This window comes from Phacochoerus africanus, chromosome 8 (assembly GCF_016906955.1).
Source record: "Phacochoerus africanus isolate WHEZ1 chromosome 8, ROS_Pafr_v1, whole genome shotgun sequence".
In the NCBI taxonomy this organism is placed as follows: domain Eukaryota; kingdom Metazoa; phylum Chordata; class Mammalia; order Artiodactyla; family Suidae; genus Phacochoerus; species Phacochoerus africanus.
This window is the reverse complement of record NC_062551.1, coordinates 147,386,337-147,408,259: the sequence shown is the minus strand read 5'-3', so window position 1 is coordinate 147,408,259 and position 21,923 is coordinate 147,386,337. Positions and strand designations below refer to the sequence as shown.

At 41.5% G+C, this 21,923-nt stretch overlaps 1 protein-coding gene across 1 annotated transcript in view; it reads left to right on the top strand.

Annotated features, from left to right (window-relative positions):
* Positions 1-21,923, top strand: part of CACHD1 (cache domain containing 1) — a 234,174-nt gene that overhangs the window by 131,598 nt on the left and 80,653 nt on the right. Inside the window, exon 4 of the mRNA XM_047788785.1 lies at positions 18,035-18,141. Within this exon, the coding sequence (XP_047644741.1) occupies positions 18,035-18,141 (107 nt within the window). The remainder of the gene's footprint in view (positions 1-18,034; positions 18,142-21,923) is intronic.

Sequence of the window (21,923 nt, the reverse complement as noted above, 5' to 3'; positions counted from 1 at the left end):
TGTGCTTCAGATAAAGCAGCTAACATGGGTTTGGATGGAAGAATATGGGCTCCTGATTACAATTCTCATGAATAAGCCCCTATTATAATTCTCTGTTAGTTAGGGTTCTCCAGAGAAACAGAACCAATAGGATGTGTGTGAGAGAGAGGAAGACAGATTTATTGTAAAGAATTGACTCACATGATTGTGGAGATCAAGTCCAAAATCCGCAGGGTAGCCCAGCAGGCTGGAGACCCAGGAAAAGTTGCCATTCCACTCTGCTGGCAGAATTCCTTCTTGCTTGGTACAAGATGTATGTGTCAGTTTTTCATCTGTTAGGTCCTTCAGCTAACTAGTTAAGACCCACCCACAAGTCCACTGATTTCAGTGTTAAATCTCATTCTGATAATCCATTTGCAGAAACATCCAGGATGGTGTCTAACTAAATATCTGGGCACCCTGGCTCAGCCAAATTGACATATAAAATGAATCCTCACACCCTCTTAGAGAAACGATAGAAAATTGAACTGCAAAACCTACCTTGAAGTTGAATTTTTATCACCCTCAGATTTAGATTGGAGGATTCCAGACTCTCATTACTGGAACTTTCTAGTGTTCTCCTAGACAGCTTCTCTTAAAAAAAAAAAAAAAAAAAAAGTTAATGCCCATGCTAATGAGCTGCCTGTAAGAGTGTAGGCATTTGAATAAGACTTTATCCGTATAAATTGGTTATATATTTTATGGTATGACTTAGATGTTGTGCAAATTTCCTTTTTTTTTTTTTTTAAAGTTAAGGTCTATTTATTTATTTTTACAGCCACACCTGAGGCATATGGAAGTTCTTGGGCTAGGGGTCATATCAGAGCTGCAGCTGCAGGTCTTCACCACAGCCACAGTAACACCTGATCCTTAACCCACTGAGCAAGGCAAGGGATCAAACCCGCATCCTTAGGGAGACAATGTGGAATAAACTGCTGAGCCACAATGGGAATTCCAGATGTTGTGCAAGTTTCTATGCTCACATTTTTTAAGTTCATTAAGTATTATTTACATCGCAGGAGCTAGAAATAAGTTAGAGAGGTGTTTTTTTATTTTTTGTTTTTTTTAGGGCCGTACCCACGGCATTTGGAGGTTCCCAGGCTAGGGGTCCAATTGGAGCTACATCTGCCAGCCTACACCACAGCCACAGCAACATCAGATCCAAGCCGAGTCTGCAACCTACACCACAGCTCATGACAATGCCAGATCCTTAACCCACTGAGCGAGGCCAGGGATCGAACCTGCACCCTCATAGTTCCTAGTCGGATTCGTTTCTGCTGCACCATGATGGGAACTCCTAGAGAGTTATTTTTAATTTTGATGATTAACATGCTGACCCATAATGTTCTGATTCCTATACTAGGCTCCTTAGGATTCTTTAGGGACTTCAGAGCATCGAGTCAGGGTTTGCGATTGCTTTTTTTAAAAAAACTGAACTCAAATATGAGCTTTCTTTCATTTTTAAAAGGAGGCGAGCCTCTTTTTAAATTTTTTATTTTTAAATCAATTCAGTTTCCCATGGTGGGAAAGAAATATCTTGAGCAGTAAAGACAGTTTTCCTTTCAGTTTAAGTTCACTTGCGATACAGATCGTATCATAGGAATGTGTGCTAAGACTAGCTAAACCTCTGCTCTTCCAATTTGCTGTGTGATCTTGGAACGTTCCCTTAACCCTTTTAGTCCACAGTTTTCTCACTGTTAATTGACCCATTTGAGCTATACTCCAGAGAGCCAGCTCTCAAGATTCATTATGGGCAAGCTTCTCCTGCTGCCCAAATTTCTAAATTCTAGATTCATCAAGAAATTTGTCTTCATCTTTTTCAGAGCTACCTAGGGAAAAAAAAGATAATATGCGGCAAGACCTATGGAGGTTGAATTACTCATTTATTCGGGTTTTTTTTTTTTTTTTTCTATTTTAGGACCGCAGGTGCAGCCTATGGAAGTTTCCAGGCTAGGGGTCAAATTGGAGCTACAGCCACAGCAATGCCAGATCTGAGCCACATCTGCCACCTATGCCATAGCTCGCAGCAACGGCGGATCATTAACCCATTGAGCAAGACTTCGGATTGAACCCGTGTCCTCGTGGATACGAGAAGGGTTCCTTTCCGCTGAGCCACAATGGGAACTTCTTTTCATTAATTTTTAAAAATGAATATTTATGGAATGGTTTATGGAAGAATCATTTCAGCTTAGTCTTGAAGTAGGAATGGAATGTGAACGTATAGGAATATGAAGAAGTTTCCAGGAGAGAAAAGTCAATTTAAAGAAAGCCCCATGGAAGGACATGTCCAAGAGAACTGAAGAGGCCATTACGTCCGGGGGGAGTGATGGGAGAGGCAGTTGAGAAGTTAGATTAACATCAGATGGTGGAGAACCTTAAATGCTACACTGAAGAACTGGACTTTAGTCAGGGGACTTTCGCGTCTATAAATGAAATGAAGGACCATTCTTCGCTTGCTTCTGTGTGTCTTTGAGGCTTAGTAGATGCTCAGTAAATCCTGATTGCTTGAAGGAGAGAATTTCAAATTTTGAGAAAGGGAATGAAATGATGTTCCCCTTTAAGGGGGTTTTACTTGTCAACCATGTAACAGCTAGAAGACCTGGTCTGATTTTGTTTATGTAGGCAAATAGCAAGAAGAAGTCTGAACTTGGCTGTTGGCCTCCACTGTCTTGGGGGTTGGAAAGGGGAGGAATGGAACGGGTCTGGGCTTGGTTCTGGGTCACCAGGTTCTACATCATACCTCTGTTCTGTGTGCCCTCTCGTCTTCTTGTTACACTTGAATTCAGGCACCCTATCAACTTGGTAGTTATTACCTTTTTTGAACAGGTTCTCACTGTTTATTTTCTACAGGGGGTTTGTGCCTGGTGGTCAGCTTGATTTGGCCTTCAGTTTTGAGGGTGGGTAGTGATGATGATGTCAGAATTATTAAACTACTTTACTTCCAGGTAGAAGTTCAAGTACTTTTATGTGGACTCATTATTGTTGTCGTTTTCTTCTGGGTATTATTCCGATGTGATAAGCCCTGATGGGAAAATTATGTAGATGTGGACTTAGTTAACTCAGTTATTAGTTAGATTTAATCAACAATAATAATAGAGATGAATAATTGTTCTAACAATACTAATGATTGTATGCAGTGTGAAATTAAAAACACCATTTTCAAATATATCTCCCTTTCAACTCAACTTGTCTGTATCATGTTCAAGGCAGGTAGTGTGCAAGACATTGTATTAGATACTACACACACAGAGTAAGCTAAGCAGACGGTGTCAAGTGTCGTGAAAAACCCAAAGACTGTTTCAGAAGAAAAAGTGATTCTGAACAGGCACCTCTGAGCACTCAGGCTTGGTAGAAAGCGGTAGTTGAGGTTTGTAAGAGTAGGAACCCTGCAGACAGGTCTAGGCTCAAAAATCCTTGGTCAACTGGAAAGCAGTAGTTTTCAAAGCAAAGAAAGGAGAGGATCAGATCTGAGATTTAGTCACATTCACTAGCTGGGATAAATTGTGGTGGAAAGGCAAGTTGCTTGTTAAGGTGGTCCATCCTGAAGATCCAGGAGAAAAGTAATGACTCCTCAAAGAAGGACTGTAGGAACACAAAAGATGTCCTGGATGGTGGTGGGTTACATAGAATGTTTCCCACAGGCAGGGAATATAGAATATATAGATTCAGGAGTTCCCGTTGTGGTGCAGCGGAAATGAATCCGACTGGGAACCATAAGGTTGCAGGTTCGATTCCTGGCCTAGCTCAGTGGGTTAAGGATCCAGCGTCACTGTGAGCTGTGCTGTCAGTCATAGATGCGGCTCGGATCCCACGTTGCTGTGTCTGTGGCGTCAGCCAGCAGCTACAGCTCCGATTCAACCCCTAGCCTGGGAATTTCCATATGCCACAGGCTAAAAAAGTCCCCCCTCCCCAAAAGAATATATGGATTCTTTAAATTAGATTTTATTGGATATTTGGGTGGGAAGGAAGATTTTTTTTTGTCTTTTGTCTTTTTGTTGTTGTTGTTGTTGTTGTTGTTGCTATTTCTTGGGCCGCTCCTGCGGCATATGGAGGTTCCCAGGCTAGGGGTCGAATTGGAGCTGTAGCCACCGGCCCACGCCAGAGCCACAGCAACGCGGGATCTGAGCCGCGTCTGCAACCTACTCCACAGCTCACGGCAATGCCGGATCGTTAACCCACTGAGCAAGGGCAGGGACCGAACCTGCAACCTCATGGTTCCTAGTCGGATTCGTTAACCACTGCGCCACAACAGGAACTCCAAGGAAGATTTTAATACATGATGCTAACTTTTAAATTGAGCATATCTGAGGAAAGGCATTTGTTAACTTACGAAAATATGAGCAATCCCATTCCTGGACATATCTTGGAGAAAACATACTTCAGAAAGATACATGCACCCCCGTGTTCATTGTAGCACTATTTATAATAGCCAAGACATGGAAACAACCTAAATGTCCATCATCAGAGGAGCGGGTTAAGATGTTGTACATAAACACAGTGGAATATTACTCAGCCGTAAAAATGACAAAATGGCACCATTTGCAGCAATGTGGATGGACCTAGAGATGATCATTCTAAGTGGGTCAGTCAGAGAAAGACAAATATCCTGTGATGTCACTTACAGGTGGAATGTAATAAAAATGACACTAACAAATTTATTTATAAAACTGAAGAAAACTCAGAGGTTTTGAAATCAAACTCATGGTTACCATTAGGGAAACCGTGGTGGGGGAGGGATAAATAAGGAGGGTGGGAGTAACATATGCACAGGACTGTGTATAAAATTGACCATTAACAAGGACCTATTTTATGACACAGGGCAATCTACTCAATACTCTGTAATAGCCTATAGGGGAAAAACACATGGATATATGTATAAATGTAACTGATTCACTTTGCTGTACACCTGAAACTAATAGAACATGTTAAGTCAACTATAAAAAATTTTTTTTAAAGGGAAAAAGATAAATTTAAGAGGAAGATGAATTCCGCAGACACATCCTGATTTTAATTTCGAGTCACTGGTGGATCATTCTGGGGAGGTGTTTGGCAAACAGTTACGTTTATTCCATAGCATCATTTTATTTTCATTACAAAGTTATTTTCACCCCTACAAATATGTTCTATGGCAGCTCAGGAGGGAGGACAAAGTGGAAACGTATAGTTTTAACATTGTGCTAATGCACCGTTCCGTTTGATGTTTTTGCTGACCCACATGTGGGCAAATCTTATTTTTTTTCCCAGCCCTATTTTAAGGTGGTACCCATGAAAATATTATAAAAAAAGCTTAACCCTACATATATCTTATTTCTTATTAGTACAGTTCTCATGAAAAATAAAGCACTGTGACTTAGCCAGGTGCTTTTGAACAAATGACTCTTGTTCTTTGAGTAACACGAGGTCAAATAAAGAGACAAGCACAGAGTTTAGGTTTATTGAAGGTGCTGTTGTTTGCCCTCAGAAGATGTGTTTTGTGAGTTCACCCTCAACGTACTAAATGGTGAGTCTCAGCCTTTCAAGTATTCTCCCTGCCGTATCTCCCATCCTCATCTCCTGTCCACTTAACAATTAGGGTTACGTCCAGGCAGGTGAAGTGTTGCAGTCTTTACAGATATTGGTATCAGAAGGGCTTGTGTGGAGCTCAAAATTCAGCAAAGATTTTGCGGAATGCTTTGCATTTCAGAAGGCCTACTCAGCTACAATATTTAACGTCTGTAAAAGAATGACATCTGTTTACTCTTTAGTAAAATGCTTTCTTCTGTCAACACTATTTTGCTTATGTTACCTTCTCCCTGTGAGCCTCTCAATAGCTGGTGGTATCCAACCCCCCACCTCCTCCCTTTATCAGATGAGGAAGTGAGGAAGTGGGTTCGGAGAGGCCGGGTCAGGACTCAGGGGAGCTGGGTGTGGAATCCCGGTTTCTTGATTGCAAATCATTTCTTCTTTTAATGATAAAATATTTTGACCAGCAGTAAAATCAGAATGTCTTATCTGTTAATTGAAATGCTAAACTCCATATTCCTTTTTAGAATGTCACTTGCGGCTATTGTTATAATGCTCTGATGTTTCTAAATTGGCTCCATATAAAGCGCCCATAGGCTGCTTCGTTTGTTTCTCAGTCTTAAAACAATGTTCCTGCAGTAGTTTGTGTCATTTCCGTGTGTCGGAGGCGGCGGCGGCGGGGTAGGCAAATATCTTAGCCTTTAGCTATACACCCTCATAGCAGAAAACACCTGCATTGAAGTCTGCTGACAATCCTGCTTTCTCGATTTTCCTGTGTGACCTTCACTGAAGGATACCCAGGAGACCTGCCCCACTGCTTAGAATACTGATTTTCACCAGTGGCCTTTTAGGGATTTTAGGGAGTGTGGTCTTGCAGTTTTCCTTCTTGCTATCTATCTATCTGTCTGTCTGTCTATTTATCTGACATCTGATCTCTAAAAGAAACTGCCCAGTAGACTCTGCCAGCCTGAAGAAATAGACCCTATTGCAGCAGAAGACTTCCCATGAAGTTTTCGTGTGTTTTATTGTGCAAAAACATCAGCGTTCTCAAAGAAGTTCACGATTTTAAAATCGCTGTGTCTTGCAGTCTTTCTTGGAGACTCACATGGGCCCAGCTACCTTCACACTCCTAGCTGCATTCACTTTTGAGTATTGGGTCCTGAATTCCCTCCGAGGCCACCCTAGACATAAGCAGTCCACATCTTAGGTTTCATGTTCCTTCTTCAAAGCAGGGAGATTTGGACATGCCGTGTCTCTCCAGGGCATGTGCCTGAGAGATTCGGCCACTTCCACTACAAGGTCACCGGCTCACTCTGAGGTTCTTAGTGCTTCGCTTTGATGTCTGTGACACACCACTCCACAGTTGTCTGCTGTTGACGAGGGACCCAGTATGTGTGCAGGAAGAAAACACAAATTTACAAGCTCTGGTCTCCAGTCCTGGCAAGTCTCAGCCTTTGATTTTCTGCATATTTTTTTCATTCAGCTTTTACTAAAATTGTACTCTTTATAGGCAGAGTCTGTGCCGGGCTCTAGGATAAACATGGAAAAGGACCTCTCTCTTTATATCTTCCTAGCAAGGGAGAAAGTATATAAGTAAATAACTGAAGTGCGTTAAGTCCTTGTTTGAGGTCAAGCGGTGGGGTGGACGAGGGGGACCGGGGAACGGCGCAGAGGGAGCCTGTGGTTCACACCGGCCTCTGTGCACCTGCCGGTTAGATTTTATTTTTCCGAATACCTTCCTTTCTTTTTTCATGCACCTCTGCCCCAACCTGGTGACAAGGAAGTTAAAGGATAAATGCTTAATGTGGTTGTGGATCTATGTCCCAACTCCCCCAGATGTCCCCTGTGCCATTTTCCAAGCCGCATGAGAAAGCAGCTTAAATGGGATCTAGAAGCAAGACACGGATCACAGCAGGGCATCCGATCAGTGATCTGCTGTGGTGGGGAACTGGTTAAAAAAAAAGAAGTGTGGCCGGTTTGAATGATACTTAGACTTTGATAGAGAGGGAGACGTTTTATTGCTCTAAAGCCTGGCCTTCCAAGGGATTTGAAACCAGCCTTGGTTCCACTCTGGCTGAGTTTCTGAACCCTGAAGGTTTAATCCTTATTACTGATAAGAACAGAAAGAATGCGGCTTATCTCTTCCATCTCTACAGCGATGGAAGGAAAAACCATTTCTCGGAACATGATTACATGTTCTTTGACAGCTTTTCAGTTTGCGCATTAATTTAGGTGTTTGAATAAGTAAACTCTGTGGGGGGGGAGTCGAGTATCATTTACCTTATAAATGTGATCATTCCTTTTTGAAGTGATCCCACTCTTACCCCCTTCCTCCACCATTCAAACAGAGTTTAAATATTTGCCAGTGCAGATGTTTGATTTTTATCTTACCTCTTTCTTTGTTTAACTTTATTTTCCTGGGTGGTTAAGTGGAAGATAAGGGGGTTCTTGTTTAATTCTTTTCAACTGGTGTTGCTCAAATATTTGGAGAGCAGACACTTCCCGGAGTGAATGAGCCGGGACTAGGTTGAATGGAGGTGAAATGAAATGTCACCCTGTCATATCTGAATCAACCAGATTATGTTGGACCGTTACTAGGACTTTGGTGGCAGGGGGATTCCAAACCTTCTTTTAAAGGCATCTGTAGCTACTGGTCAAGGGGGCTTGCCTTCTTGGCCTCCCAGAAAAACGTGGGATGCGGTTAAAAATGGAACCTGGTAGTTCAGTGGCTGGTGTAGCAAGGGTGTACCTTGAGCTGGGAGCTCCGTCAGAAGCCTCACAACATTTGCTCCACACCTGCTTCACATCCGGTACCAAATTTTGCTTCCACAAGACATGGTGTGTATTTGTGAGGTCTCTTTAAAAACCACTTGCACCTGTCTTTAGCAGGGATTAAAAATGTGTGCCATTAGCTGTCATTGTATTGGCTTTATGTGCGGACTCAACTACTATCAGTGTAAACCTCGCTCTTCTGAGATGTCCACGGGGATTTGCTTTTTAAATCATTACCTGAAGAATATGCCTTGGAACAGCACCACACTTCCCCAGCGCCTTTGGAATCCACACTGTGGATGCGGTTGCGGCGTGCTCTGTGATAAACTGGGCAGACTTCACTGGAAATGTTGAGGAGAACCCAGGATTTTAAGTCATTTGCCTGGCAAATCACCTTCCGGAGGAAATTTAAACAAAGACCAAGCAAGAAAGCGATTCAGGAAGTAAACCCCAACTGGTGTATGTGTCTCTCGCCTTTCTCTTTCTTTCTAAACTGGGACTCCACTGAAAAGTTGATTTACACTGTGAATCGAGGCTGAATGAAATCCAATTGGAACTCACTTGAACACTGTTTTGATGTAAGATTCAAAGCTTCTGCAAATTTATTTTATCTTCTACATTTGCTGATCTCCTGCTTGTAAATCCTGTTGAAGGAGAATAAAAATGACTGCAGCCTGATGGGAATTAAATGTCTGAAGTTCAAAGCAGTTTGCACATCAGAGCAAACGTCAATCAAATGAACATCTTGCAAGCCAGGCAGGGAGTGAATTTCTCCATGGGGAAGAGATCAAAGTGGGAGTCACAGTTCTGTTTTCTCCCTCGGGATGCAGTTTCGATCAGTTGTTCATGAAAGTAAATCCAGAAGGAAGTTTTTTCTTTCCTTCTTCCTTTCTTTTTCTTTTCTTTTTGTTTGTTTGTTTTTTTTTTTTTAACTTAGGGGTATAGGAAAGATGGAGTTATTTCTCTTGAAACTAAATTTCAGGCACTGGTTTTATCTTATGAAAATAAATACGGAAAGCACTCCTAATCCAATATCTTCCCTTTTTCGAGTGAGAGTCTGCAGGAGATTTATATAATAGGATTGTCCTCTTATTATTATTACTTTTTAAAAGCACAGATATAAAGATTAATTGCATTGCCTGCATATTTTACAGGAAAATCTATCATTTTATCAGTGCTTGACCTTTCCATAAACCTGAAATCTTATAAATGGGACTGGCAACTAATATACTTCTCAATGGAAAATCTTTTCGGCAACCCTTGAGAGAAACATGTTTGCATAATGTATTCTAGGCATGAACTTCACATTTCTCACAGTCTCCAAATCAGGGTAAATAGCACATTTCTTTTTAGAAGTCATTTTCTTTTTTTCCAAAAGGCACATGTGCATAAAATGCGCTCCTGTCTTCGGCAAGGCACCTGTCCCTCTGGGGCCTGGAGGTAATGAATGTAACAAGGATGGGCAAGCAAGTTTTGCTTCTGTGTTTGGAATCCAGAAGAGAAGCAAGCATTAGTGAGTGTGGGTGAGTGGAAGGTGGTGAGGTAATCACAGGGATTTTGCTCATGTAATGACATCTCCAAGGGACCCACCAGCCCGAACGCACCGTGCTCCTGTATCTCTTCAGCCCCCTCCCCTGTTGACACCTGCTTCCTTAGCCTGCAGGTCACATCAGCAGCGGTGGCAGCCATAGACACAGAGTAAGGCTTATTTCTAGGCATTTCATGATGACTCTAGCAGGGAGTAGATGCTCCCCACATGTGAGAGAACTCAAGATGATGGAGACAGTTGTGTAACTGTTGTCACTTAAAGAATTCCATCGAGCAAGATGCAAGAGAAAGGAAGAGACTGACTCAGATTTTGAAAAACTTAATGGTTACCAAAAGAGACAGGTTGTGGGTGAGGGATGGGCTGGGGGTTTGGGATGAAAATGTTCTAAAATTGGGTTGTCATGACAGTTGTACAATGATAAATATAATAAAATTCATTGGATTTTTAAAAAATCCTTAGTAGCGGGGGAGAAGCAAGAGAAAGGAGAATGGTTGTCACGTCTCTGCATCCTTTAAATATCAAAACGTGGGGCTTGATAGGAATAAATTAACTTAAAACCACCAGCATTCACTGTGTGTGGATTACCCAAGGAGCAAGAATTTCATCTGGTTCTGAAATGAGGTAGCAATCTGTTTCATCCTTTACCAGTAAACTTCCAGAATTCAGATATCTGTGAGCTAAGACAATAGGTCAAATATCCCTCTGGCTAAGATTCTCCTGCAAAGGGGCCATTTCATTCTCGAACATCAGGAGTGAGTGTATGTGGCGGGGGGGGGGGTTTCCTCCAAAAAAAGAACTTCTTCGGGTATTTTATATTTAATTTAGGGATGGAGTTTGGTCTCTGGAAAGCTGCATTTCAGTGTTAGGTGGTTGTCCATGGTATTATCCAGCATCCTGAATTCGTTGTCCTATGTGAGAACTTTTCAGAATTTGGTGGAATTTTCACCTTCTTTGTCTTTTCTTATTTCTATTCTACCTTTGTTGTATGTAAACCATTTGTTTAAGGTCATCAGATGACCAGAATGCCAGCGCCTTTCTCTCAGAGGGGAAAGTTGGTACCAGGAAAAGGAGAGCATTGCTGTGAGCGGACCCAGACCTGCTGTATCACTTCTCCTGGAGAGGATGGTCATACTCGCCCTACTGTCCGTCTGGAACCTTTGGATGCCATTATTGCCTTGAAACCTCTTAGATTTCAGTGGTGAATGGGAAGGGAGCTTGAGGCTTTTCTAGAGTGAAATAATAAATAGGCAGCCCAAAGTGGTCAATTTCATAGCTCTGCCAGTGGTGGACATTTTTATTTTTATTTATTTATTGGACATTTTTAGAATCCAAGTTATCTACACTTAAGAGAGAACGCCTGCCTTTAATATCTTCTTCCTCTTCTGCGTCATCTTCATCCATGGAATTCTTTCTCTACAACTATCCACTGTGAAGCCTTATTTTTAGCTACTGTCATTTTCTACTAAGTTAAAAAAAAAAAAAGGTTTCTTCTAAGCCCCACAAGCTTTCAGAGTAATCTTTTCCTTTGAGAGAAGTGAATGAATTCCACGTTACCTGTTGTACATAAGGTTAATGAGGATGGATTGATTGATTGATTGAGATTCAGTGTAATGTATTCATTATGAATGAGAGCTTGAATATATGTTCAGCTCTTGGTTCTGTTACTTCTCAGCTGTGAAGCTTGAGTTTCTTTCTATATGCATATACGTTTATATTTATTTATGTGGATGTGTGTATATATGTGTGTATTTTACTGAAGTGCAGTTCATTTACAATGTTGTGTTAGTTTCAAGAGTACAGCCAAGTGATTTTGTATACATACATATTTTTTTTCAGATTCTTTTCCCTTATAGGTTATTACAAAATATTGAGTACAGTTCCCTGTGCTATATAGTAGGTCCTTGCTGGTTATCTAGTTTATATACAGTGGTATGTATATGTTAATCCTAAACTGCTAATTTATCTGTCCCCTGCTCTTTGGCTTTGGTAACCATAAGTTTGTTTTTTATGTCTCTGGGTCAATTTTGGATGTAAGTTCATTTCTATCTTTTTTTTTTTTTTTTTTAGATATCACGTATAAATGATATCCTACGATCTTTGTCTTCACTTGGCTTGCTTCACTTAGTAGGATAATCTCTAGGTGCAACCATACTGCCGCAAATGGCACTGATTCATTCTTTTTATGGCTTAGTAATATTCCATTGAATAAATATACCACATCTTCTGCATCCATTTACCTTCCCGTGAACATTTCGTTTGCTTCCATGTTTTAGCTCTTGTGAATAGTGCTGCTATAAACATTGAGGTTCATGTACCTTTTCAAATGATGGTTTTCTCCAGATATATGTTGGCCTTCAATTTCTTAGTGTTCAAATGGAGATAATAATAGTATTTTCTTCAGGTCTATGAATGTTAGATGGGTTAGTTTATGTAAAACACTTAAAATATTCTTGATATAATGTAACACAGTAGCTGTTAACTGTTATCACTGCTAACATGTCTAATACTAGTTATTATTATTTATTAAATGTTTGCTATGTTTCAGGCTTTTAAAGCCGTTTTGTGATTATGAAATAAGTACTATTTTTATCATCATCTTATAGATGAAGAAAATGGAGGCTTAGAAAATGCAAGTTTTATGCATGTACTAGAAAGCAATAAGCAGTTTATTTATTTTGTCTTCTGCCCTTTTAGGGCCGCACCCACGGCATATGGAAGTTCCCAGGCTAGGGGTCGGATCGGAACTACAGCTGCCAGCCTACACCACAGCCATAGCAACTCAGGATCTGAGCTGCATCTGCGACCTACACCACAGCTCATGGCAACGCCAGATCCTTGACCCACTGAGCAAGGCCTGGGATTGAACCCGCAACCTCATGGTTCCTAGTCGGATTCGTTTCTGCTATGCCACAACGGGAACTCAGCAATAAGCAATTTAGAAGCAAATTCCAATCCACGTCTGTGTGCCTCTGAGGCCAGGTTCTTGATCATGACATAGCATGCTTTGCCAGAGCAGCAGTTCTTGTTTATCATAGATGTTCTATGAATATGATTGAATAAAATATCCAGAGCTTTCCAGGGGCTTGGCTTTCTGCGCTTCTGCAGTAGTCAGCCACCAAATAAGAAGAAAGCGTAAGGAGCACTCTTCATTCCTAGCAATGCCCTAGACCTGAGAGAAATATAAATCCTCAAATAACTTCCAATCCTACTGACAGAAGTAAACCTTCTCAAATATGTGAAAGGCTTTAGAGAAGATTGGGAGTTCAAGTGCTGCATGGTAGGGTTTAAACAATGAGGCTTCCATAGCAAAATATCTTGACTTTGCCCCCCACCCCCCTTACCTTTATTTAGTATCTGGAGAACGCAAAATAAGATCATTTGCTCATTATTTATCATAAATCTTATGTTAGAATCTTTTGATATTTTATTGATATAAGCAGAATCTAAAACCAAGTAAGATCATTTGCTCATTATTTATCATAAATCTTATGTTAGAATCTTTTGATATTTTATTGATATAAGCAGAATCTTGGACATCAACCATGTTGACATTATGGTTAAACCTGGTTACAAAAGATAATAAAAAATTAGGGAAAAGAGATATAAGCCTGAACGAAGATGCAGCGCGGGACTAGTCCATCTAGAGGAGAAAGGGCTCATGGCAGGCTGGGACAGACAAGCGAAATTCCTGGGAAGAAGATAAGAAGAGCCTGGCTTTGCCGAAAGGCCTCAGTGCACAAGGGCGAGCAGCACAGTTGGGTCTCAACAGAAAAACATGTGTCCGTGTTAAGGGACGCGTCTGACTACAATCGTAGGTTGGGGGCCAGTGGGAAGAGAGTTGGGCCAGTTACTGATGACAAGCACTGCATTGTAAAACCTTTTATGACCGACAGATAGTCACTGAGCACCTACTTTTGTTAATGTGTTACTTCCTTTTTTTTTTATTGTTATAAAAATGTTTCCTTTAATGCTCTCAGAGATGATCTTTTCAGTCCAGAAAGGAAAACAACCTGTAAAAATAGTTCCCTGGTCTCCCTGGTCCCAGGAAGTGACCTCTCATTCCACAGTGGCCCAGGGAACCTATGAGGTGCCGGTCCCCTTTAGCAAGTTCTTTCTTATGTGTCACTTAAATGAAGCAGTGTGACGTTTCCATGTGGAGCAGTGGGTTAAGGGAAGGGCATTGCCGCAAATCCAACAGGTTCGATCCTGGCCCGGGAACTTCTGCAGGCTATGGGCGTGGCCAAAAGGAAAAAAACTCTGTAAAACAATAAAACAGATTTATTGGATGTTCCCTCCGTGGTACAGTGGGTTAAGAATCCAACAATCTGACTTTCAGCATCTTGGAGTGCAAGTTTGATTCCTGGCCCGGTGCAGTGGGTTAAAGGATCCAGCGCTACCATAACTGTGGCGGAGGCCAGCAGCTGCTGATCAGATCCCATCCCTGGCCTGAGAACCTGAGCCATAGATGTGGCCATGAAATTAATTTTTTTAAAAAAAATGAAGCAGTGTGGTGTGTGGCTCATCCTTGGACAGGGAGTTGGGTAATAAGGTCAGGTCTCTCTTAGGTCCTTGATTTGCTATGTGTTCCTTGGTGTACCTTTCCTCAATGGTGAGGTAGACAGGTCTAAAAAGGGTTTGTCCTTTGCGCAGCTCAGTCTGGATGTGAGTTTCAGGCACACCTAATAATTCCTCTGTTCTCTTGATTCAAATTGGAAGACCCTCTGACCCTCATCTCTGAGGCGTGCAAGGACGTCCCTGGGCTCCCATTCCTTTCTTTCTAAAGTAATCAGCAGGACAGGGTTGGAGGACTTCTCATCCCTATCAAATCTTCAAAATCGCATTCCAGGTCCACACTCCATACTTTCGGAATCAGATTCTCCAAGGGGAGATCCCAGGAATCTGCATTCCAACATGCTAATGTGGCTAGACTTTCAGTAACTAGGAGCCGTTTATCTGAGTCATGGTCCTCCCTTGGAGTTCTGGAGCCTTCTGGGCAAGCCCACCATAGGGCTAAGCTCTGGCACAATGGATGTTCATAGAAGATCAGTTACGGTGAGCACCTGCTTTTGGCAAGAACAACGCTAAGGGTTATGTCTACGCGGTGGTGAATAAAACCAACAAGATGTGGGATCTGTTCGGAGGTTCTTATCTAGTCATATAGCCTGATCCATAAAAACCCACCCTTTAAAAAAGTGTACAAATGGAGCCATACGTTTAAAATTATGGGTCTTGCTTTGAGAGAAGATGGAGACACTTGACATAGACAAGAAGTCACCCACAATCAGAATAGGCCTTTCTAGGGGAGTGATAAAGGCACAAAGACCTGAAGGGTGATTAGGCAGATAATCAAGAGAACCTTCTCGACTTCCATTGTCCAATATGGTAGCCACTATTCAGTGACTGTTTACCTTTATTTATTTATTTTGTCTTTTTGCCTTTTCTAGGGCCGCTTCCCTTGTGGCATATGGAGGTTCCCAGGCTAGGGGGTGAATTGGAGCTGTAGCCACTGGCCTATGCCAGAGCCACAACCATGCGGGATCCGAGCCACGTCTGCAAGGTACACCACAGCTCACGGCCACGCTGGATCCTTAACCCACTGAGCGAAGCCAGGGATCGAACCCGAAACCTTATGGTTCCTAGTCAGATTCGTTAACCACTGCACCACGACGGGAACTCCCTGTTTACCTTTAAGCTAAGACTAGGCAACGTAGAAAATTTTAGTCTCTCAGTTACTTTAGCCTCATTTGCAATGCTCGGTAGCCACACGTGGCTACTGTATCAGACAGCATAAAAATAATAGTTTTCATCGTCTCAGAGAATTCTCTGGGACTGCCCTGCTCCAGATCAGGGTGGTAAAACAAATCTGGCACACCACCTGTTTTGAAAATTAAGTTTTACTGGAACACAGCCACACTTCACTCTCTTATAAATTCTCTTTGGTCATTTTCGCAGCACAGTGGCGGTTGAGTCGTTGTGGCAGAGACCAGGTTGTTCACAAAGCCTAAATATTACCGGTCTTTTATGAAAAAGTATGTGAGGGAATGCTTTAAGGTGGATATGTAGAGCAGGGAGAGCAGGTCTTGCCTAATGCTCCTCTTGCTTCACAGATGTTACTTGCTAAAATGAGAGCGGGACAGTGGGATGCTGTTGCTTTGCCAGCATGTACATCGGCAGCTGCTGATGTATTTAATCTCTTCTTTTCTCTCCATCTGTGGCTTTTGAGGCAACAATCTTCTCGTCTAGACAAACTGGAGCAGGTCCAAGCAAGAGTGACCAACGCCATTGAAGCAACTGTGTCCTTGGAAGCACAGTTGACAATTTTAATACAATTCTATCCTGGATGAGAGGCTTAAAAGGTCTCCTTCTCTGAGATGATATGTATCAAAACAAAGTTGTTTAACTTTTGCCTTGGAACCCAACACATCATTTGAAAACTTAGCCGCTTGACATTTACAATCAGTTCAATTTAATATTAAGTTCTTTTTTCTTTTTGTCATTTTGTTATTTTAGGGCTGCATCCACAGCATATAGAGCTTCCCAGACTATGGGTTGATGAGAGCTGTAGCTGCCAGCCACAGCCACAGCCACAGCCATAGCCACAGCCACAGCCACATGAGATCCAAGCCATGTCTTCTGCCTACACCACAGCTCACAGCAATGCAGGATATTTACCCTCTGAGCAAGGTTAGGGATCGAACTTGGTCCTCATGGATGCTAGTCAGATTTGTTTCCAATGAGCCACAATGGAAACTCCTAATATTCTTATGTATTATAAAATCCAGAAAATCTAAATTCATATGGATATTGAAGTGATTCTTAATTTTTAGGAGTGTATCTCTGGGGTTATAAAGCTTCTCTACCTGTATTTAGGGAATTTCATTAATGATATTTATCATCCGAGATACACATTTTAACATGAGTTTTTAAAAACCTAATTTCAAACTGAGTTTATTTGCAGGTGACTCTTAGAAACTTCATGAATCTTCTCAGTATCTGAAATTGCAAACAGGTTATTTAGAAGTTCAAGATTTTTCTCTTTTTTAATTTCTGGAATAAATTCACTTAAAAATACTCTTAGTGATTATAGGAGTTCCCGTTGTGGCTCAGTGGTTAACGAATCCAACTAGGAACCATGAGGTTGTGGGTTCAATCCCTGGCCTTGCTCAGTGGGTTAAGGATCCAGCGTGGCCATGAGCTGTGGTGTAGCTTGCAGACGCAGCTCAGATCCCGCGTTGCTGTGGCTCTGGCAGAGGCCGGTGGCTACAGCTCCAATTCGCCCCCTAGCCTGGGAACCTCCATATGCCACAGGAGCGGCCCAAGAAAAGGCAAAAAGACCAAAAAAAAAAATACTCTTAGTGATTATAAATGAGTTAGTACATTTTTCTTTTCTTTCTTTGTGGATTGTTGTTTGTTCGGGCAAATGACATCAAGTGATTGCATTAGTATTATTGATCAGCTACTATCCTGAGTACTGGCATTGTTCTAGCTTTAGTACTAGCGTTACACTCCCACTGGAAATCAGGAAAGACCTTGGCCCCTTCTACATTACAACCTGGAAAATGCAGGCTCCGTGTCATTTATCATGAGAGGAGCTTTGGTACATTATTTACAATCTTTATAACAGCTTTGGAAAATGCTTTTTTTTTTTTTTCCCATTAAAACTGGGGCTCAGACGAACAATTTGTGCAAGGTTACACATTTAGTGTTCACAGAGCACGGATTCAAATCTAGATCTTTCCTAGTCCACAGCCATTCTTCTCTTTCACAACTGTCTATGTTTGCTCCTGGTCATTGGTCATCAGACAGGATAACTTAAAGAACTGTTTCACATTTCATATAAGAGCTGAAGTCTGAATTTTTGTCATTCTAGTTTTATTTTGTCAAATGCATTGTGTGATTTTAGCAATAGTTTCTGACTCAAATTCAGTGGGGGAAAAGCTAGCTTGAAAGATGATTTTTTTTTTTATCTCCTTAGAATTGAACGTAATGTCTAAAATCTTCTAGATGCAGTTGTTTTTACCCACACTGTTCTAAAGCGATTTTTTGTTTGTTTGTTTAAATATTTAAATTGTAGTTTTACTGTTTATAAAATCGTCTAATTTGTACATAATGTGAACTGTTACTTCTGTTGGTTACTTTTCTGGATTGAAGAGCCACCAGATACGTGTTGCTAATTCTCTGCTATTGTTTCAGATTTGATGGGAACTTCAATACCAATGTATCTAGAACAATTAGTTGTGATCGACTATCTACTACTGTTAATAGCCGGGCCTTCAATCCAGGACGAGACTTAAATTCAGGTCGGTAATCTCTCTGTCTTGTAAAAGTGAATGATATTCCACCACATTCAAACTGAGTAAATTATTGGTCTAGAGATCTTCTTGAAGTTTTGAGGAAAACAAATATATACTTTAAATTGGATATTCCTTTCTGGAAATGTGAGACTCAGAAGGAAAGGAAAAAAATCGAGTGAACATTATTGAGCATTTACTACACGTCTCTAAACATATGGAAGGTGTCGTGTAACTTGCATCTATTATCTCATTTTTTAAGCAGTTTTACATTTGTATTTTTAAATGTTATTGTAGAGACCCAGTTGTCTCTGTACTTAGGAAGTGTTGAATTTCATTTGTATTCCCTATTTATAGTTTTTAATTTGTTCATTTGTGGGGTTGTTTTGGAGGGTTATTGGGGTTTTGGGGGGGTTTTTTATTTGTTTTGTTTTGTTTTTGAAGAATGATTCGAGAGGTTTTTGACTAACGCACAGTGCCATGATGCTTTAGAGTCACCCTTCGGTATCTGCAGGCAGTTGGTCCTAAGGGGCCCCCGTGGGTACCAGAATCTGCAGGTGCTCAAGTGCCTTGTATAAAATGGTATAGTGTTGTATGTGCAAGTTTTGCACCGGTGGATACAGAACGATGAGCTGACCTTTCTTTCTGGTCTTCTTGGAAGTCAGTCATATGCAGTAGTAATACTACTAGGGCGCCTGTAGTTATTACAGGTAGTTACTATATATGCGTAGTTATAGATAGCTTCAGAGTGACACCATGGCTGTGTTTTCTGGCTCTGGCATAGTAGTCTGCATTTCTCACTCTATTTGTCTGATTATGTGCACTTGTTGATTGATGCCCCACCCTAAAACCTAAAGCCTTCACCTTTTTTTTTTTTTTTTTGGCTTTTCTACTGCCTCATCCGTGGCATATGGAGGTTCCCAGGTTATAGGTCTAATCAGAGCTGTTGCCGCTGGCCTACCCCAGAGCCACACCAACGCAGATGTGAGCGGCATCTGCAACCCACACCACAGCTTATGGCAATGCCGGATCCTTACCCACTGAGCAAGGCCAGGGATCGAACCCACAACCTCATGGTTCCTGGTCGGATTCATTAACCACTGAGCCACAGTGGGAATTCCGGCTTCACCTTTTAAAAGCTGTTTGTTTGTTTATTTTGTTTGTTTGTTTGTTTTTTAGGGCCACACCCCATGGCATATGGAGGGTTCCCAGGCTAGGGGTCAAATAGAAGCTACAGCTGCCAGCCTACCCCATAGCCATAGCAATGCAGGATCCAAGACACATCGGTGACCTATACCACAGCTCACAGCAATGCCAGATCCTCGACCCACTGAGCAAGGCCAGGGATTGAACCCATGTCCTCATGGATACCAGTTAGGTTCGTTACCATGGAGCCACAGCGGGCACTCCTGGAAGTAACTTTAGTAATCACTTACCAGCCACAGTCCTAGGATTTTACCAAGGAATGACAGAGTCTCAGAAGGAGCCTAAGATGCCCAACATTCCTAGAGAGAGAAAGGATTTAACCCTTAAACATGAAAAACTGTATTTCCAAGTTCCAGGTCTCTTGGGGACATGTAAAACCCAAGAGAGAAGCCAGAGGACCAGAATATTTATTATTTTTGATCCTCAACCAATATTGGTCCAGGGAAAGAATTATAGTTATCCAGACCAGGTTATCTATCAGGTCTGGAAAGAAAGAACTGTAAGCTTTGTATCGCTTACCAATAATAAAACTGTAACTGCTAGCTAAATCATTCAAACAAAGTCTGTCAGGCACGTATCATCTAGATCAATATATAATGAATCCAGTCATTTAAAAAAAAAAAAATTGGTCAGAGAATCTGGAGTCCTTCTGGTGCAGGGGTGTTTACTATTAGAAAGGAAGCTCAATGCAAATACTTTCCATAAAATATAATTGAAGAGAGTTGAGAAGGCCATGGAATGGGCAGAGAAAATGAATTATGGCAGATTCCAAAACTGGAACAGGACAGAGAGCTGGAACTTGAATCTTCAGGTTCCCAGGTTCAGTGTTTGCCCTTTTTCTCTCACTTGTGCTCAGTAGCACAAGACATACAGCTGCGTCTGAAGACTTGAGGTTGAAATAAAGGCAGCCTTTCAATAGAATCAATTTAAATGTGTCCTAGAAATACACATCGTAATCCAACTTTTTGTCTAAGTAAAATTTGTATTTGTATACTACATGTTGACTTATGGGCTACTTGAATTAATAAGAAATATTTAATAAAAGATTTTTCTTACGAAAAACATATATATGTGATCTAGAAGGGCTCACACACAAATGTTAATAGTTATCTTTTAGTGATGAAAGAATGGAGTATTTTTACTTTATTAATGTTCTGACTTTCAACGTAAGCATGCCTTGAGTTTAGAACTGGGAAAAATAAAACAAGAAGGAATTATTGACCACTTTCTAATGTATTTTTACTCCTTTCTGGTAGGCAACACCTTTCTCAACACATCTTTGATGGTAGATCCTCAGTCTGAGGTTCTCGATGAAGCTCTGGCTGTGTCATCCAGACATTTACGTGTAGGCTAGGGCAGCCTGAGGGGGGCAGATGCCTACTTGGGAGCCGGGACCCCGCTCTTCAGTGGGCCATTCCATGAAGAATCTGGAAGCTGCTGCAGCCAGGGAGGGCTACATTCTCATTGCCTTATTTGATATCTGTTTATTGTTTCTTATCATGAGCATATCATTGAGATCTATCTCCATTATTAATAGTCATGCCATTGTCCCTTTTTCTCAGTGAATACAAGAGCCATTTTGCCAGGTCGTAACTGCCTACTCACTAACTGGAATGAAGTAGCACAACAAGAATTCATTGACTAACATAAAAAAGAAAGAAGGAAAGAAAGAAGGCATTCCCATTGTGGCTTATTGAACCCGACTAGTGTCCATGAGGATGTGGGTTCCATCCCTGGCCTCGCTCAGTGGGTTAAGATTTTGGCGTTGCTGCAAACTGCAGTGTAGGCCACAGATGTGGCTCGGATCTGGCATTGCTGTGACTGTGGTGTAGGCTGGCATCTATAGCTCCAATTGGCATCTATAGCTTAGGAACCTCCATATGCCGCAGGTGTGGTCCTAAAAATTGAAGGGAGGGAGGAAGAGAAAAAAAATTCATTCAACAAATACCTATGAAGTACTTTCTACATGATAAACATGCTTCTTTGTAGTAGGTCAGCTGTAAATAAACTGGGAACCAGGGCACAGGGATCTTAAACAAGATGCTGGTGAATGCTATGGAGGAAAAACAACCCTTGGTGTCCCAGGGTACACTTGGCTGGAGATGGCAATGCAGTGCGAGAGAGACGGAGTCTTTCTCTTTTAAATAAGGTCTCCCCCATGAGATCCGACTAAGTGGCTTTCCAAACCACAAGGAGAAATGGAGAACGTGTATTCCAAGAAAGGCTTTGGGTAGGGGAAATGGTGTGATCACACACAGCAAGGCCCCAACAACTGTGGTTCAGTGAAGAAGATGAATGTAAGAAAATGAAGCCATGTATATATGTATGTGTGACTGGGTCCCCTTGCTGTACAGTAGCAAATTGACAGAACACTGTACACCAGCTATGATGGGAAAAATAAAAATCCTTTAAAGAAGAAGAAAGGAAGGAAGGAAGGAAGGAAAAGAAAATGAGGCCAGAGAGCTAGGTGGGGGCCAGATTCCCAAGAGCCTTCCCTCTTGCCCTGAGTGAGATGGGAATTCCAAGCGGGTGGCAGCAGGGCGGTGGGCAGGAAGGAAAAGGATCAGCAGAGAAATGATATGATG